The 17500-nt window shown below is 47.6% G+C and overlaps 1 protein-coding gene across 1 annotated transcript in view; it reads left to right on the forward strand.

The window, feature by feature from the left end:
* Positions 1-17500, forward strand: part of sdk1b (sidekick cell adhesion molecule 1b) — a 393224-nt gene that overhangs the window by 369566 nt on the left and 6158 nt on the right. The window contains 6 exon segments of the mRNA XM_090194773.1: positions 3025-3211; positions 4158-4295; positions 6254-6415; positions 12514-12639; positions 12841-13005; positions 15355-15492. Coding sequence (XP_090050899.1) covers positions 3025-3211; positions 4158-4295; positions 6254-6415; positions 12514-12639; positions 12841-13005; positions 15355-15492 — 916 coding nt within the window.

Genomic DNA, 17500 nt, shown 5'->3' on the forward strand with positions numbered 1-17500 from the left:
AGGGGAGAGATGGAGAGGAGAGGGAGAAGGGGAGAGATGGAGAGGGAGAAGGAGAGGGAGAGATGGAGAGGAGAGAGAGAAGGGGAGAGATGGAGAGGAGAGAGAGAGAAGGGGAGAGATGGAGAGGAGAGAGAGAAGGGGAGAGATGGAGAGGAGAGAGAGAAGGGGAGAGATGGAGAGGAGAGGGAGAAGGGGAGAGATGGAGAGGAGAGAGATGGAGAGAGTGGAGAGATGGAGAGGAGAGGGAGAAGGGGAGAGATGGAGAGGAGAGAGATGGAGAGATGGAGAGGAGAGAGATGGAGAGATGGAGAGGAGAGGGAGAAGGGGAGAGATGGAGAGGAGAGATGGAGAGATGGAGAGGAGAGAGAGAAGGGGAGAGATGGAGAGGAGAGAGATGGAGAGATGGAGAGGGAGAAGGAGAGAGATGGAGAGGAGAGAGAGAAGGGGAGAGATGGAGAGGGAGAAGGGGAGAGATGGAGAGGAGAGAGAGAAGGGGAGAGATGGAGAGGAGAGAGATGGAGAGATGGAGAGGAGAGAGAGAAGGGGAGAGATGGAGAGGAGAGAGAGAAGGTAGAGAGATGGAGAGGAGAGAGAGAAGGGGAGAGATGGAGAGGAGAGAGAGAGAGATGGAGAGGAGAGGGAGAAGGGGAGAGATGGAGAGGAGAGAGAAGGGGAGAGATGGAGAGGAGAGAGAGAAGGGGAGAGATGGAGAGGAGAGGGAGAAGGGGAGAGATGGAGAGGAGAGAGATGGAGAGAGAAGAGGAGAGATGGAGAGGAGAGAGAGAAGGGGAGAGATGGAGAGGAGAGAGATGGAGAGATGGAGAGGAGAGAGAGCAGGGGAGAGATGGGAGAGGAGAGAGAGAAGGGGAGAGATGGAGAGGAGAGAGAGAAGGGGAGAGAGAGAAGAGATGGAGAGGAGAGGGAGAAGGGGAGAGATGGAGAGGAGAGGGAGAAGGGGAGAGATGGAGAAGGGGAGAGATGGAGAGGAGGAGAGAGAGAGATGGAGAGGAGAGGGAGAAGGGGAGAGATGGAGAGGAGAGAGAGAAGGGGAGAGATGGAGAGGGGAGAGAGAAGGGAGAGATGGAGAGGAGAGAGAGAAGGGGAGAGATGGAGAGGAGAGAGATGGAGAGAGAAGAGGAGAGAGGGAGAAGGGAGAGACGGAGAGGAGAGAGAGAAGGGGAGAGATGGAGAGATAGAGAGGAGAGAGATGGAGAGAGAAGAGGAGAGATGGAGAGGGAGAAGGGGAGAGATGGAGAGGGAGAAGGGGAGAGATGGAGAGGGAGAGATGGAGAGGAGAGAGAGAAGGGGAGAGATGGAGAGATGGAGAGGAAGAGATGGAGAGAGAAGAGGAGAGATGGAGAGGAGAGAGATGGAGAGAGAAGAGGAGAGAGGGGAGGAGAAGGGGAGAGATGGAGAGGGAGAAGGGGAGAGATGGAGAGGAGAGGGAGAGGGAGAGATGGAGAGGAGAGAGGAAGGGGAGAGATGGAGAGGAGAGAGAGAAGGGAGAGATGGAGAGGAGAGAGAGAAGGGGAGAGATGGAGAGAGAGAGATGGAGAGATGGAGAGATGGAGAGGAGAGAGAGCAGGGGAGGATGGAGAGGAGAGAGAGAAGGGGAGAGATGGAGAGGAGAGAGATGGAGAGATGGAGAGGAGAGAGAGAGCAGGGGAGAGATGGAGAGGAGAGGGAGAAGGGGAGAGATGGAGAGGGAGAAGGAGAGGGAGAGATGGAGAGGAGAGAGAGAAGGGGGAGAGATGGAGAGGAGAGAGAGAAGGGGAGAGATGGAGAGGAGAGAGAGAAGGGGAGAGATGGAGAGGAGAGAGAGAAGGGGAGAGATGGAGAGGAGAGGGAGAAGGGGAGAGATGGAGAGGAGAGAGAGAAGGGGAGAGATGGAGAGGAGAGAGATGGAGAGATGGAGAGGGAGAAGGGGAGAGAGGAGAGGAGAGAGATGGAGAGATGGAGAGGAGAGGGAGAAGGGGAGAGATGGAGAGGAGAGAGATGGAGAGAGGAGAGGAGAGAGATGGAGAGATGGAGAGGAACGGAGAAGGGAGAGAAGGGGAGAGATGGAGAGGAGAGAGATGGAGAGATGGAGAGGAGAGAGAGAAGGGGAGAGATGGAGAGGAGAGAGATGGAGAGATGGAGAGGGAAAGGAGAGAGATGGAGAGGAGAGAGAGAAGGGGAGAGATGGAGAGGGAGAAGGGGAGAGATGGAGAGGAGAGAGAGAAGGGGAGAGATGGAGAGGAGAGAGATGGAGAGATGGAGAGGAGAGGGAGAAGGGGAGAGATGGAGAGGAGAGAGAGAAGGGGAGGATGGAGAGGAGAGAGATGGAGAGATGGAGAGGAGAGAGAGCAGGGGAGAGATGGAGAGGAGAGAGAGAAGGGGAGAGATGGAGAGGAGAGAGAGAAGGTAGAGAGATGGAGAGGAGAGAGAGAAGGGGAGAGATGGAGAGGAGAGAGAGAGATGGAGAGGGAGGGAGAAAGGGGAGAGATGGAGAGGAGAGAGAAGGGGAGAGATGGAGAGGAGAGAGAGAAGGGGAGAGATGGAGAGGAGAGGGAGAAGGGAGAGATGGAGAGGAGAGAGATGGAGAGAGAAGAGGAGAGATGGAGAGGAGAGAGAGAAGGGGAGAGATGGAGAGGAGAGAGATGGAGAGATGGAGAGGAGAGAGAGCAGGGGAGAGATGGAGAGGAGAGAGAGAAGGGGAGAGATGGAGAGGAGGAGAGAGAAGGTAGAGAGATGGAGAGGAGAGAGAGAAGGGGAGAGATGGAGAGGAGAGGGAGAGGTAGAGATGTTAGAGAATACATCACAACATCATTCTGATGGGTACATCAGGTCATGTTGTTATAGAGAATACATCACAACATCATTCTGATGGGTACATCAGGTCAACACATCAGAAGTCAAGTCAACAGCAGAATATTGAGCATGTGTACCCTTCAGGGTACAAGGGTTATGAGTCCGAAAGGAACCATTGTCTCAGTAGAAAATGGGTCTCACTTCACTTCCTGTGTGCGACTTCTTCCTGATCAGATCCACTACTGGCAGGGGGACAGACAGAACGAGACAGAGAAGGTGACGGTGGTGTTTGTTCCTGACACGCGTGTTCGTCTGGTCAACCTCACGTGTTACACGTCCTACCTCGTCACGCTGTCTGCCTTCAACGTGGCTGGAGACGGCCCGCCCAGCGAACCCCGGGGCGCCAAGACCCTACAGGCTGGTAGGTTCCCTAACCTCTAACCCCTAACCTCTAACCCCGGGAGGCCAAGACACTACAGGCCGGTAGGTTCCCTAACCTCTAACCCCTAACCTCTAACCCCGGGGCGCCAAGACCCTACAGGCCGGTAGGTTCCCTAACCTCTAACCCCTAACCTCTAACCCCGGGGCGCCAAGACCCTACAGGCTGGTAGGTTCCCTAACCTCTAACCCCTAACCTTTAACCCCGGGAAGCCAAGACCCTACAGGCCGGTAGGTTCCCTAACCTCTAACCCCGGGAGGCCAAGACCCTACAGGCCGGTAGGTTCCCTAACCTCTAACCCCTAACCTCTAACCCCGGGAAGCCAAGACCCTACAGGCCGGTAGGTTCCCTAACCTCTAACCCCGGGAGGCCAAGACCCTACAGGCCGGTAGGTTCCCTAACCTCTAACCCCTAACCTCTAACCCCGGGAGGCCAAGACTCTACAGGCTGGTAGGTTCCCTAACCTCTAACCCCTAACCACCCAGTTAACCCTGGGATGCGTATGTGTTAGACCTAGCTTCAAATATGATTTGAAATCGATGAAAAATCTTTATCTGGGCTTGATAATGATGGAGCCTGTTGTAATGGAAGGAATAGAAGAGCCCCCAGACTGTCTAAAGCTGTGAGTTTACACACACTCATCTAATAGAATCTGATCCCAGGTCTGCTCTGTCTAAAGCAGACACTGATAGTTTACACACATATCTAATAGAATCTGATCCCAGGTCTGCTCTGTCTAAAGCGGACACTGATAGTTTACACACATATCTAATAGAATCTGATCCCAGGTCTGCTCTGTCTAAAGCAGACACTGATAGTTTACACACACATCTAATAGTATCTGATCCCAGGTCTGTGTTATTAAAGTAGAACATCTAGATGGTATGTAATGTAATGATGACCTGTGTAACCTCTCCCCCCTCCCCAGCCCCCAGCCAGCCTAGTTTCCTGTCGTTTTCGGAGGTGACAGGATGGAGTGTCAACGTCTCCTGGGGGGCGCCCAGCGCTTCTAACGGGGTAGTGGAGGGGTACAGAGTGGTCTACCAACCCACACAGCCTGTACAGGGTAACTAACACACACACACACCTAGCAACACACACACACCTAACAACACACATAGCCTGTACAGGGTAACTAACACACACACACCTAACAACACACACACACCTAACACACACTCACACGCCTAACACACACACACACACCTAGCAACACACACACCTAACACACACTCACACGCCTACCAACACACACACACCTAGCAACACACACACACCTAGCAACAAACACACACCTAACAACACACACACACCTAGCAACACACACACACCTAAAAACACACACACACACACTCACACGCCTAACAACACACACACACACACACACGCCTATCAACACACACACACCTAACAACACACACACACCTAACAACACACTCACACACCTAAAAACACACACACACACGCCTAGCAACACACACACACCTAACAACACACACACACCTAACAACACACTCACACACCTAACAACACACTCACACACCTAACAACACACTCACACACCTAGCAACACACACACACCTAACAACACACATAGCCTGTACAGGGTAACTAACACACACACACCTAACAACACACACACACCTAACACACACTCACACGCCTAACACACACACACACACCTAGCAACACACACACCTAACACACACTCACACGCCTACCAACACACACACACCTAGCAACACACACACACCTAGCAACAAACACACACCTAACAACACACACACACACCTAGCAACACACACACACCTAAAAACACACACACACACACTCACACGCCTAACAACACACACACACACACACACGCCTAGCAACACACACACACCTAACAACACACACACACCTAACAACACACTCACATACCTACCAACACACACACACCTAACAACACACACACACCTAACAACACACTCACACACCTAACAACACACACACACACCTAACAACACACACACCAGTTTCTGCGTCTGTCTTGACTTGATGGTAAAGAGGAAAATGTTGCTGACAAACAAAACAAGTTGTTTAGTGGTGTTTAGTGGTGTTTAGTGGTGTTTAATGGTGTTTAGTGGTGTTTAATGGTGTTTAATGGTGTTTAATGGTGTTTAGTGGTGTTTAATGGTGTTTAATGGTGTTTAATTGTGTTTAATGGTGTTTTGTGGTTGTTTTAATGGCGTTTAATGGTGTTTAGTGGTGTTTAATGGTGTTTAGTGGTGTTTAATGGTGTTTAATGGTGTTTAGTGGTGTTTAATGGTGTTTAATGGTGTTTAATGGTGTTTAGTGGTGTTTAATGGTGTTTAATGGTGTTTAATGGTGTTTATTGGTGTTTAATGGTGATTAATGGTGTTTAGTGGTGTTTAGTGGTGTTTAATGGTGTTTAATTGTGTTTAGTGGTGTTTGATGGTGTTTAGGGGTGTTTAATGGTGTTTAATGGTGATTAATGGTGTTTAGTGGTGTTTAGTGGTGTTTAATGGTGATTAATGGTGTTTAGTGGTGTTTAGTAGTGTTTAATGGTGTTTAGTGGTGTTTAATGGTGTTTAATGGTGTTTAATGGTGTTTAGTGGTGTTTAGTGGTGTTTAGTGGTGTTTAATGGTGTTTAATGGTGATTAATGGTGTTTAGTGGTGTTTAATGGTGTTTAGGGGTGTTTAATGGTGTTTAATGGTGATTAATGGTGTTTAGTGGTGTTTAGTGGTGATTAATGGTGTTTAGTGGTGTTTAGTGGTGTTTAATGGTGTTTAATGGTGTTTAGTGGTGTTTAATGGTGATTAATGGTGTTTAGTGGTGTTTAGTGGTGTTTAATGGTGTTTAATGGTGATTAATGGTGTTTATTGGTGTTTAATGGTGTTTAATGGTGTTTAATGGTGTTTGTATATCTATACATGTTTTAATGAGTGTGTGTGCATGCGTGCGTGTGTGTGTGTGTGTGTGTGTGTGTGTGTGTGTGTGTGTGTGTGTGTGTGTCTAGGTGTGAGTCGGGTGGTGACGGTGGAGGTGAAGGGTAGCTGGCAGCGTTGGTTGAAGGTCAGAGACCTGACTAAAGGAGTAATCTACAGGTTCAGTGTCCAGGCCAGAACAGTCAGCTACGGACCTGCTGCCCACTGTAACGTCACCTCACAGCCTCTACAGGGTAAGGAGAGGGGGGGGGGGGGGGTTAGGTGTGTGTATGGTGTGTGAGGTGTGTGTGTGAGGTGTGTGTGAGGTGTGTGTGAGAGGTGTGTGTGTATAGTGTGTGAGGTGTGTGAGGTGTGTGTGTGTTGTGTGTGAGGTGAGTGTGTGAGGTGTGTGTGAGAGGTATGTGTGTATAGTGTGAGAGTGTGTGTGTGTAGTGTGTGAGGTGTGTGTGAGAGGTGTGTGTGTACATTGTGTGAGGTGTGTGTGTGTGTTGTGTGTGAGGTGAGTGTGTTTAGTGTGTGAGGTGTATTTGTAGTGTGTGAGATGTGTGTGTGAGGTGTGTGTAGTGTGTGAGGTGTGTGTGTGTGTAATATGTGAGGTGTGAGAGTGTGTGTGTGTGTAGTGTGTGAGGTGTGTGTGTGTAGTGTGTTAGGTGTTTGAGGTGTGTGAGTGTCGTGTGTGAGGTGTATGAGTGTAGTGTGTAGGTGTGTGAGGTGTGTGTAGTGTGTGAGGTGTGTGAGGTGTGTGAGATGTGTGTGAGGTGTGTGAGATGTGTGTGTAGTGTGTGAGGTGTGTGAGGTGTGTGAGTGTAGTGTATAGGTGTGGGAGTTGTGTGAAGTGTGTGAGGTGTGTGTAGTGTGTGAGAAGTGTGTTGTGTAGTGTGTGAGGTGTGTGTAGTGTGTATCAAATCAAACATGCGCCGAATACAACAAGTGTAGACTTCACCGTGAAATGCTGAATACAACAAGTGTAGACTTCACCGTGAAATGCTTTACTTACAAGCCCTTAACCAACGGTGCAGTTCAAGAAGAAGAAGTAGACTAGAATTAAAAGTACTAATAAAAAGTAACACAATAAGAATAACCAGGCTATATACACACCTACACAATAACCAGGCTATATACACACCTACACAATGGAAGGCTACATACAGGGGGCACCGGCACAGCGTGCGGTGGTGTGCGGGGGTACAGGTTAAAGGTAGGGGTGAAGTGACTCTGCATAGATAATAAACAGCAGGTAGCAGCAGTGTAGAAAAGGGGAGGAGTCAATGTAAATTGTCCGATGGCGATTTTATGAATTGTTCAGCAGTCTTATGGCTTGGGGGTAGAAGCTGTTGAGGAGCCTTTTGGTCCTTGACTTGGCGCTCCGGTACCTTGTTTGACTGGAGTCTCTGACAATTTTTGGGGCCTTCCTCTGACACCACCTATTATATAGGTCCTGGATGGCAGGAAGTTTGGCCCCAGTGATGTACTGGGCCGTTCTCACTACCCTGTGTAGCGCCTTACGGTCAGATGCAGAGCAGTTGCCATACCAGGCGGTGATGCAACGGGTCAAGATGCTCTCGATGGTGCAGCTGTAGAACCTTTTGAGGATCTGGGGACCCATGCCAAATATTTTTAGTCCAAGATCCAGTTGCAGAGGGAGGTGTTTAATCCCAGAGTCCTTAGCTTAGTGATGTGCTTCGTGGGCACTATGGTGTTGAACGCTGAGTTGTAGTCAATGAACAGCATTCTCACAGAGGTGTTCCTTTTGTCCAGGTGAGAAAGGGCAGTGTGGAGTGCATCTGTGGATCTGTTGGGGCGGAATGCGAATTGGATTGGGTCTAGGGTGTCCGGGAGGATGCTGTTGATGTGAGCCATGATCAGCCATTCAAAGCACTTCATGGCTACCGACATGAGTCCCATGGGGCGGTAATCATTTAGGCAGGTTCCCTTCGCTTCCTTGGGCACAGGGACTGTGTTGGTCTGTTTGAAACATGTAGGCATTACAGACTCTGTCAGGGAAAAATGTCAGTGAAGACACTTGACAGTTGGTCAGCGCATGCTTTGAGTACAGGTCCTGGTAATCTGTCTGGCCCAGTATCTTTGTAAATGTTGACCTGTTTAAAGGTTTTGTTCACATCGACTACCGAAAGCATTATCACACAGTCATCCAGAACAGCTGGTGGTCTCGTGCATGCTTCAGTGTTGCTTGCCTTGAAGCAAGCATAAAAGGCATTTGGCTCGTCTGGTAGGCTCGCGTCAATGGGCAGGTCGCGTCAGGGTTTCTCTTTGTAGTCTGTAATAGTTTTCAAGCCCTGCCACATCTGACGAGCGTCAGAGCTGGTGTAGTAGGATTCAATCTTTATCCTGTATTGACGCTTTGCTTGTTTGATGGTTCATCTGAGGGCATAGCGGGATTTTTTATAAGCGTCCGGATTAGTCTCCCGATCCTTGAAAGTTCTAGCCTTTATGTGGATGTTGCCTGTAATCCATGGCTTCTGGTTGGGATATGTACGTACAGTCACTGTGGGGACGACGTCATCAATGCATTTATTGATGAAGCCAATGACTGAGGTGGTATATTCCTCAATTGTAAACAGGATGCTTGTAAACAGGAATTAGGAGGATAGAATTATGGTCAGATTTGCTGAGCTTCTCTGTGTGTGGAGTAAAGGTGGTCTAGGATGTTTATTTCCCCTGGTTGCACATGTGACATGCTGGTAAAAATTTGGTAAAACTGATTTAAGTTTGCCTGCAGTAAAGTCCCCGGCCACTAGGAGCGCTGCTTCTGGGCGAGCATTTTCTTGTTTGCTTATGGCCTTATAGAGTTGGTTGAGAGCTGTCTTAGTGCCAGCTTCGCTTTGTGGTGGTAAATAGACGGCTACAATATGCACAGATGAGAACACTCTGGGTAGATAGTGTGGTCTACAGCTTATCATGAGGTTCTCTACCTCAGGCGAGCAATACCTTGAGACTTCTTTGATATTAGACATCGCGCACCAGCTGTTTTGACAAAAATACACACCCCCCTCGTCTTACCAGAGGTATGTTGGGGAATAATCAGAATTGGTGGGTAACATGGGTAAGAGGTTTTATATTCATCATATGTTTGTAAGTTACTTCTCATCAAGAATGTTATTTTGGTATAATATTGTGGCGGGGTTGCAGTTATCTGTTCTATGTCAAGACTAAGTTGCATGGGCCGCAGAGAGGGGAGAGGTCAAAGTGTCATCATGGGTAAACATATATTTTGCTCCACTGTGTCTGTGTGCCAGTCACTCCCTACTTTTCCCATCGGGGAAAGGAGGATGACAGTGTCTGGAATCATTCTATGCTCTCCGTGAGCTTGTCCAGGATTGGTTGTATTTAGAGTTGGTTGTATCTAAATGACAATTTGATATATACCTGTTGATATGGAGGATTGGTTTATGGTTCTAGGGTTTGAGTAAGGAGACAAAGCTGAACGATTTATTATGTCTATGCTCTCTGACTATGTGTGTTCTTTGCTATTAAAGGATCTCAGTTGCAATGTAGAAGGGGCTCTCAGAGAATTCATTGATTAGACACTGAATTGCCTGAGAGTCACAGGGTTGTGATAGAGCTCATATAATTAAAGATGGACTTTGATAACTAACTCTGACTTGTGTTGTGGTTTGCGCTCATGATTTGGTAAATAGAGGAAATTTCCACGACAGGTAGCGTGTCTGTTCCGCCGGTTCATGGGAAATCCCGCCAGCTCTATATTGTCCGTATCGTCGTTCAGCCACGTCTCGGTGAAACATAAGATGTTACAGTTTCTAACGTCCCGTTGGTAGGATCATTTTAATCGCAGACCATCAATTTTATTTTCCTATGATTGCACGTTGGCAAGAAGAATGGAAGGCAGTGGGAGTTTACTCGCTCGCCTCCGGATTCTCAGAAGGATCTGCTGCCCCTTTTCGCGGCATCTTTTCTTCACGCAAAAGGCGTGGATCTGGGCCTGTTCCAGTGAAAGGCGTGGATCTGGGCCTGTTCCAGTGAAAGGCGTGGATCTGGGCCTGTTCCAGTGAAAGGCGAGGATCTGGGCCTGTTCCAGTGAAAGGCGTGGATCTGGGCCTGTTCCAGTGAAAGGCGTGGATCTGGGCCTGTTCCAGTGAAAGGCGTGGATCTGGGCCTGTTCTAGTGAAAGGTGTGGATCTGGGCCTGTTCCGGTGAAAGGTGTGGATCTGGGCCTATTCCCGTGAAAGGCGTGGATCTGGGCCTGTTCCCGTGAAAGGCGTGGATCTGGGCCTGTTCCAGTGAAAAGCGTGGACCTGGGCCTGTTCCCGTGAAAGGCGTGGATCTGGGCCTGTTCCAGTGAAAGGCGTGGATCTGGGCCTGTTCCAGTGAAAGGCGTGGATCTGGGCCTGTTCCAGTGAAAGCCGTGGATCTGGGCCTGTTCCAGTGAAAGGCGTGGATCTGGGCCTGTTCCAGTGAAAGCCGTGGATCTGGGCCTGTTCCAGTGAAAGGCGTGGATCTGGGCCTGTTCTGGTGAAAGGTGTGGATCTGGGCCTGTTCCGGTGAAAGGTGTGGATCTGGGCCTGTTCCAGTGAAAGGCGTGGATCTGGGCCTGTTCCAGTGAAAGGCGTGGATCTGGGCCTGTTCCGGTGAAAGGTGTGGATCTGGGCCTGTTCCCGTGAAAGGCGTGGATCTGGGCCTGTTCCCGTGAAAGGCGTGGATCTGGGCCTGTTCCAGTGAAAGGTGTGGATCTGGGCCTGTTCCAGTGAAAGGCGTGGATCCGGGCCTGTTCCAGTGAAAGCCGTGGATCTGGGCCTGTTCCAGTGAAAGGTGTGGATCTGGGCCTGTTCCCAGTGAAAGGCGTGGATATGGGCCTGTTCCAGTGAAAGGCGTGGATCTGGGCCTGTTCCAGTGAAAGGTGCGGATCTGGGCCTGTTCCAGTGAAAGGCGTGGATCTGGGCCTGTTCCCAGTGAAAGGCGTGGATCTGGGCCTGTTCCGGTGAAAGCAGGAAATCCTTCTCACTCGTTAAAGGAAAACGTTTATTCCAGTCCGCGGTGAGTAATCTCCTGATGTCCAGAAGGTATTTTCGGTGATAGGAGACGGTAGCAGCAACATTATGTACAAAAATAAGTTAAAAAATAAGTTACACAAAACGCAAATTTAAATAAAAAAAATAGTACAATTGGTTTGAGGCGGAGAAAAAAATATATATAAAAAACCGTCAGCCATGTTCTTCGGCGCCATCTGATATCGCCATCTGTGGTGTGTGTGTATGTGAAGTGTGTGAGGTGTGTGTGTATGTGAAGTGTGTGAGGTGTGTGTGTATGTGAAGTGTGTGAGGTGTGTGTGTGTATGTGAAGTGTGTGAGGTGTGTGTGTATGTGAAGTGTGTGAGGTGTGTGTGTATGTGAAGTGTGTGAGGTGTGTGTGTATGTGAAGTGTGTGTGGTGTGTGTGTATGTGAAGTGTGTGTGGTGTGTGTGTATGTGAAGTGTGTGAGGTGTGTGTGTATGTGAAGTGTGTGAGGTGTGTGTGTATGTGAAGTGTGTGAGGTGTGTGTGTATGTGAAGTGTGTGAGGTGTGTGTGTATGTGAAGTGTGTGAGGTGTGTGTGTATGTGAAGTGTGTGAGGTGTGTGTGTATGTGAAGTGTGTGAGGTGTGTGTGTATGTGAAGTGTGTGAGGTGTGTGTGTATGTGAAGTGTGTGAGGTGTGTGTGTGTATGTGAAGTGTGTGAGGTGTGTGTGTATGTGAAGTGTGTGAGGTGTGTGTGTGTATGTGAAGTGTGTGAGGTGTGTGTGTATGTGAAGTGTGTGAGGTGTGTGTGTATGTGAAGTGTGTGAGGTGTGTGTATGTGAAGTGTGTGAGGTGTGTGTGTATGTGAAGTGTGTGAGGTGTGTGTGTATGTGAAGTGTGTGAGGTGTGTGTGTATGTGAAGTGTGTGAGGTGTGTGTGTATGTGAAGTGTGTGAGGTGTGTGTGTATGTGAAGTGTGTGAGGTGTGTGTGTATGTGAAGTGTGTGAGGTGTGTGTGTATGTGAAGTGTGTGAGGTGTGTGTGTATGTGAAGTGTGTGAGGTGTGTGTGTATGTGAAGTGTGTGAGGTGTGTGTGTATGTGAAGTGTGTGAGGTGTGTGTGTATGTGAAGTGTGTGAGGTGTGTGTGTATGTGAAGTGTGTGAGGTGTGTGTGTATGTGAAGTGTGTGAGGTGTGTGTGTATGTGAAGTGTGTGAGTAGTGTGTGTATGTGAAGTGTGTGTTAAGTGTGTTAGGTTTATGTGTGTTCAGCTCCAGACCTGCTATACACAACAACATCCCCAACATCTACAGGTCTCTGTGTTTTTATATGGTCTGAATGGCTCCTCCCTCTCTCCCCCAGGCACCCCTGGTTCGCCCATGGAGATGTCAGTCACCAAGTCCTCCTCGGCGCTGACCATTCATTGGTCGGAGGGAGACGCGGGGGCGGGACCTGTCATAGGTTACATCATCGAGGCTCGTCCCTCAGGTGAGCAAGCAAATGTGTGTCCGTGGTGTATGTGGTGTGTGTGTGTGTGTGTGTGTGTGTGTGTGTGGTGTCTCCTTCTCTCTTTTCTCTCCTATCTTTCCTATGATATTTACACTTCCTTTTTCATTCTCTCTCTACCCTCCTCTCTCCCTCTCACTCTTCCCCCCTCTCTCTCTTCCCCGTCTCTCTCTCGCTCTTCAGATGAAGGGATGTGGGACTCGTTTGTCAGGCTCCTCCCCCCCAGCAGTAGGTCAGTAACCGTGGAGATGGACCGTCTGAGGTCAGGGGTCGGATATGAGTTCCGTGTCATCGCTGTCAATCGCTACGGTTATGGGGAACCCAGCACGCCGTCCACCGCGCTCGCTGGTAAACACACACACACACACACACACACACACACGCACAGACACAGACACAGTAACACAGTCTCTGTGTTAACACTGTGCTGCCATCTAGTGTCAGACTGAAGCAGCTCCAGCTGTAACAGTATCAACAGCATCTTGTCTCCAGACTGGTTCTAAAGGCCTTCATAACAGTGATATGTCTCCAGACTAGTTATAAAGGCCTTCATAACAGTGATATATCGCCATCCTGTCACCAGACTGGTTATAAAGGCCTTCATAACGGTGATATGTCTTTCATCCTGTCTCCAGACTGGTTATAAAGGCCTTCATAACAGTGATATGTCACCAGACTGGTTATAAAGGCCTTCATAACAGTGATATGTCTCCAGACTGGTTATAAAGGCCTTCATAAAAGTGATATGTCTCCAGGCTGGTTATAAAGGCCTTCATAACAGTGATATGTCTCCATCCTGTCTCCAGACTGGTTATAAAGGCCTCCATAACAGTGATATGTCTCCAGACTGGTTATAAAGGCCTCCATAACAGTGATATGTCTCCAGACTGGTTATAAAGGCCTTCATAACAGTGATATGTCTCCAGACTGGTTATAAAGGCCTTCATAACAGTGATATGTCTCCAGACTGGTTATAAAGGCCTTCATAACAGTGATATGTCTCCAGACTGGTTATGAAGGCCTCAATAACAGTGATATGTCTCCAGACTGGTTATAAAGGCCTTCATAACAGTGACATGTCTCCAGACTGGTTATAAAGGCCGTCATAACAGTGATATGTCTCCAGACTGGTTATAAAGGCCTTCATAACAGTGATATGTCACCAGACTGGTTATAAAGGCCTTCATAACAGTGATATGTCTCCATCCTGTCTCCAGACTGGTTATAAAGGCCTCCATAACAGTGATATGTCTCCAGACTGGTTATAAAGGCCATCATAACAGTGATATGTCACCAGACTGGTTATAAAGGCCTTCATAACAGTGATATGTCTCCATCCTGTCTCCAGACTGGTTATAAAGGCCTTCATAACAGTGATATGTCTCCAGACTGGTTATAAAGGCCATCATAACAGTGATATGTCACCAGACTGGTTATAAAGGCCTTCATAACAGTGATATGTCTCCAGACTGGTTATAAAGGCCTTCATAACAGTGATATGTCTCCAGACTGGTTATAAAGGCCTTCATAACAATGATATGTCTCCAGACTGGTTATAAAGGCCTTCATAACAGTGATATGTCTCCAGACTGGTTATAAAGGCCTCCATAACAGTGATATGTCTCCCATCCTGTCTCCAGACTGGTTATAAAGGCCTTCATAACAGTGATATGTCTCCAGACTGGTTATAAAGGCCTTCATAACAATGATATGTCTCCAGACTGGGTGTAAAGAACTTCATAACAGTGATATGTCTCCCATCCTGTCTCCAGACTGGTTATAAAGGCCTTCATAACAGTGATATGTCTCCAGACTGGTTATAAAGGCCTTCATAACAGTGATATGTCTCCCATCCTCTCTCCAGACTGGTTATAAAGGCCACCATAACAGTGATATGTCTCCAGACTGGTTATAAAGGCCTTCATAACAGTGATATGTCTCCAGACTGGTTATAAAGGCCTTCATAACAGTGATATGTCTCCAGAATGGTTATAAAGGCCTTCATAACAGTGATATGTCTCCAGACTGGTTATAAAGGCCTTCATAACAGTGATATGTATCCATCCTGTCACCAGACTGGTTATAAAGGCCTCCATAACAGTGATATGTCTCCCATTATGTCTCCAGACTGGTTATAAAGGCCTCCATAACAGTGATATGTCTCCAGACTGGTTATAAAGGCCTTCATAACAGTGATATGTCTCCATCCTGTCTCCAGACTGGTTATAAAGGCCTCCATAACAGTGATATGTCTCCATCCTGTCTCCAGACTGGTTATAAAGGCCTTCATAACAGTGATATGTCTCCATCCTGTCTCCAGACTGGTTATAAAGGCCTTCATAACAGTGATATGTCTCCAGACTGGTTATAAAGGCCTTCATAACAGTGATATGTCTCCAGACTGGTTATAAAGGCCTTCATAACTATGATATGTCTTTCATCCTGTCTCCAGACTGGTTATTAAGGCCTTCATAACAGTGATATGTCTCCAGACTTGTTATAAAGGCCTTCATAACAGTGATATGTCTCCATACTTGTTATAAAGGCCTTCATAACAGTGATATGTCTCCAGACTGGTTATAAAGGCCTTCATAACAGTGATATGTCTCCAGACTGGTTATAAAGGCCTTCATAACAGTGATATGTCTCCAGACTGGATATAAATGCCTTCATAACAGTGATATGTCTTGTCCGTAGCTCTGTGGGACCGTCCCTTCTATGAGGAGTGGTGGTTCCTGTTGGTCCTGTCTCTGATTGGTCTGATCATGATCCTCATGTTGGTGTTCAGCCTCCTGCTGCACGGACACAACCACAAGTACAGGAGCTGCAGCACAGGTACACACACCTAATACACAGGTACACAGGTACACACACCTACACACCTAATACACAGGTACACACCTAATACACAGGTATACACCTAATACACAGGTACACACACCTAATACACAGGTATACACCTAATACACAGGTACACACACCTACACACCTAATACACAGGTACACACCTAATACACAGGTACACACCTAATACACAGGTATACACCTAATACACAGGTGCACACACCTCACACCTAATACACAGGTACACACACCGCACACCTAATACACAGGTACACACACCTGATACACAGGTACACACACCTCACACCTAATACACACCTAATACACACCTTACACCTAATACACAGGTACACACACCTCACACCTAATGCACAGGTACACACATCTAATACACACCTCACATCTAATACACACCTCACATCTAATACACAGTAACACACCTAATACACACCTCACACCTTAAACACAGGTACACACACCTAATACACACCTCACACCTAATACACATCTCACACCTAATACACACCTACACACCTAATACACAGGTACACACACCTAATACACACCTCACATCTAATACACAGGTACACACACCTAATACACAGGTACACACACCTCACACCTAATACACACCTCACACCTAATACACACCTCACACCTAATAAACAGGTACACACACCTAATACACACCTAATACACACCTAATACACAGGTACACACACCTACACACCTAATACACAGGTACACACCTAATACACAGGTACACACCTAATACACAGGTATACACCTAATACACAGGTGCACACACCTCACACCTAATACACAGGTACACACACCGCACACCTAATACACAGGTACACACACCTGATACACAGGTACACACACCTCACACCTAATACACACCTAATACACACCTTACACCTAATACACAGGTACACACACCTCACACCTAATGCACAGGTACACACATCTAATACACACCTCACATCTAATACACACCTCACATCTAATACACAGTAACACACCTAATACACACCTCACACCTTAAACACAGGTACACACACCTAATACACACCTCACACCTAATACACATCTCACACCTAATACACACCTACACACCTAATACACAGGTACACACACCTAATACACACCTCACATCTAATACACAGGTACACACACCTAATACACAGGTACACACACCTCACACCTAATACACACCTCACACCTAATACACACCTCACACCTAATAAACAGGTACACACACCTAATACACACCTAATACACACCTAATACACAGGTACACACACCTCACACCTGATACACAGGTACACACACCTACACACCTAATACACACCTAATACGCAGGTACACACACCTCACACCTAATACACAGGTACACACACCTCACACCTAATACACAGGTACACACATCTAATACACAGGTACACACACCTCACACCTAATACACACCTCACACTTAATACACACCTCATCACACCTAATACACAGGATACACACACCTCACACCTAATACACACCTCACACCTAATACACAGGTACACATACCTCACACCTAATGCACAGGTACACACACCTCACACCTAATACACTCCTCACACATAATACACAGGTACACACACCTCACACCTAATGCACAGGTACACACACCTCACACCTAATACACACCTCACACATAATACACAGGTACACACACCTCACACCTAATACACACCTAATACACACCTAATACACAGGTACACACATCTCACACCTAATACACAGGTATACACTATACACACCTCACACCTGATACACAGGTACACACACCTACACACCTAATACACAGGTACACACACCTCACACCTAATACACAGGTACACACATCTAATACACAGGTACACACACCTCACACCTAATACACACCTCACACTTAATACACACCTCATCACACCTAATACACAGGTACACACACCTCACACCTAATACACAGGTACACACA

The sequence above is a fragment of the Oncorhynchus mykiss genome, chromosome 13, assembly GCF_057628025.1.
Source record: "Oncorhynchus mykiss isolate SJ-2025 chromosome 13, ASM5762802v1, whole genome shotgun sequence".
In the NCBI taxonomy this organism is placed as follows: Eukaryota; Metazoa; Chordata; class Actinopteri; order Salmoniformes; family Salmonidae; genus Oncorhynchus; species Oncorhynchus mykiss.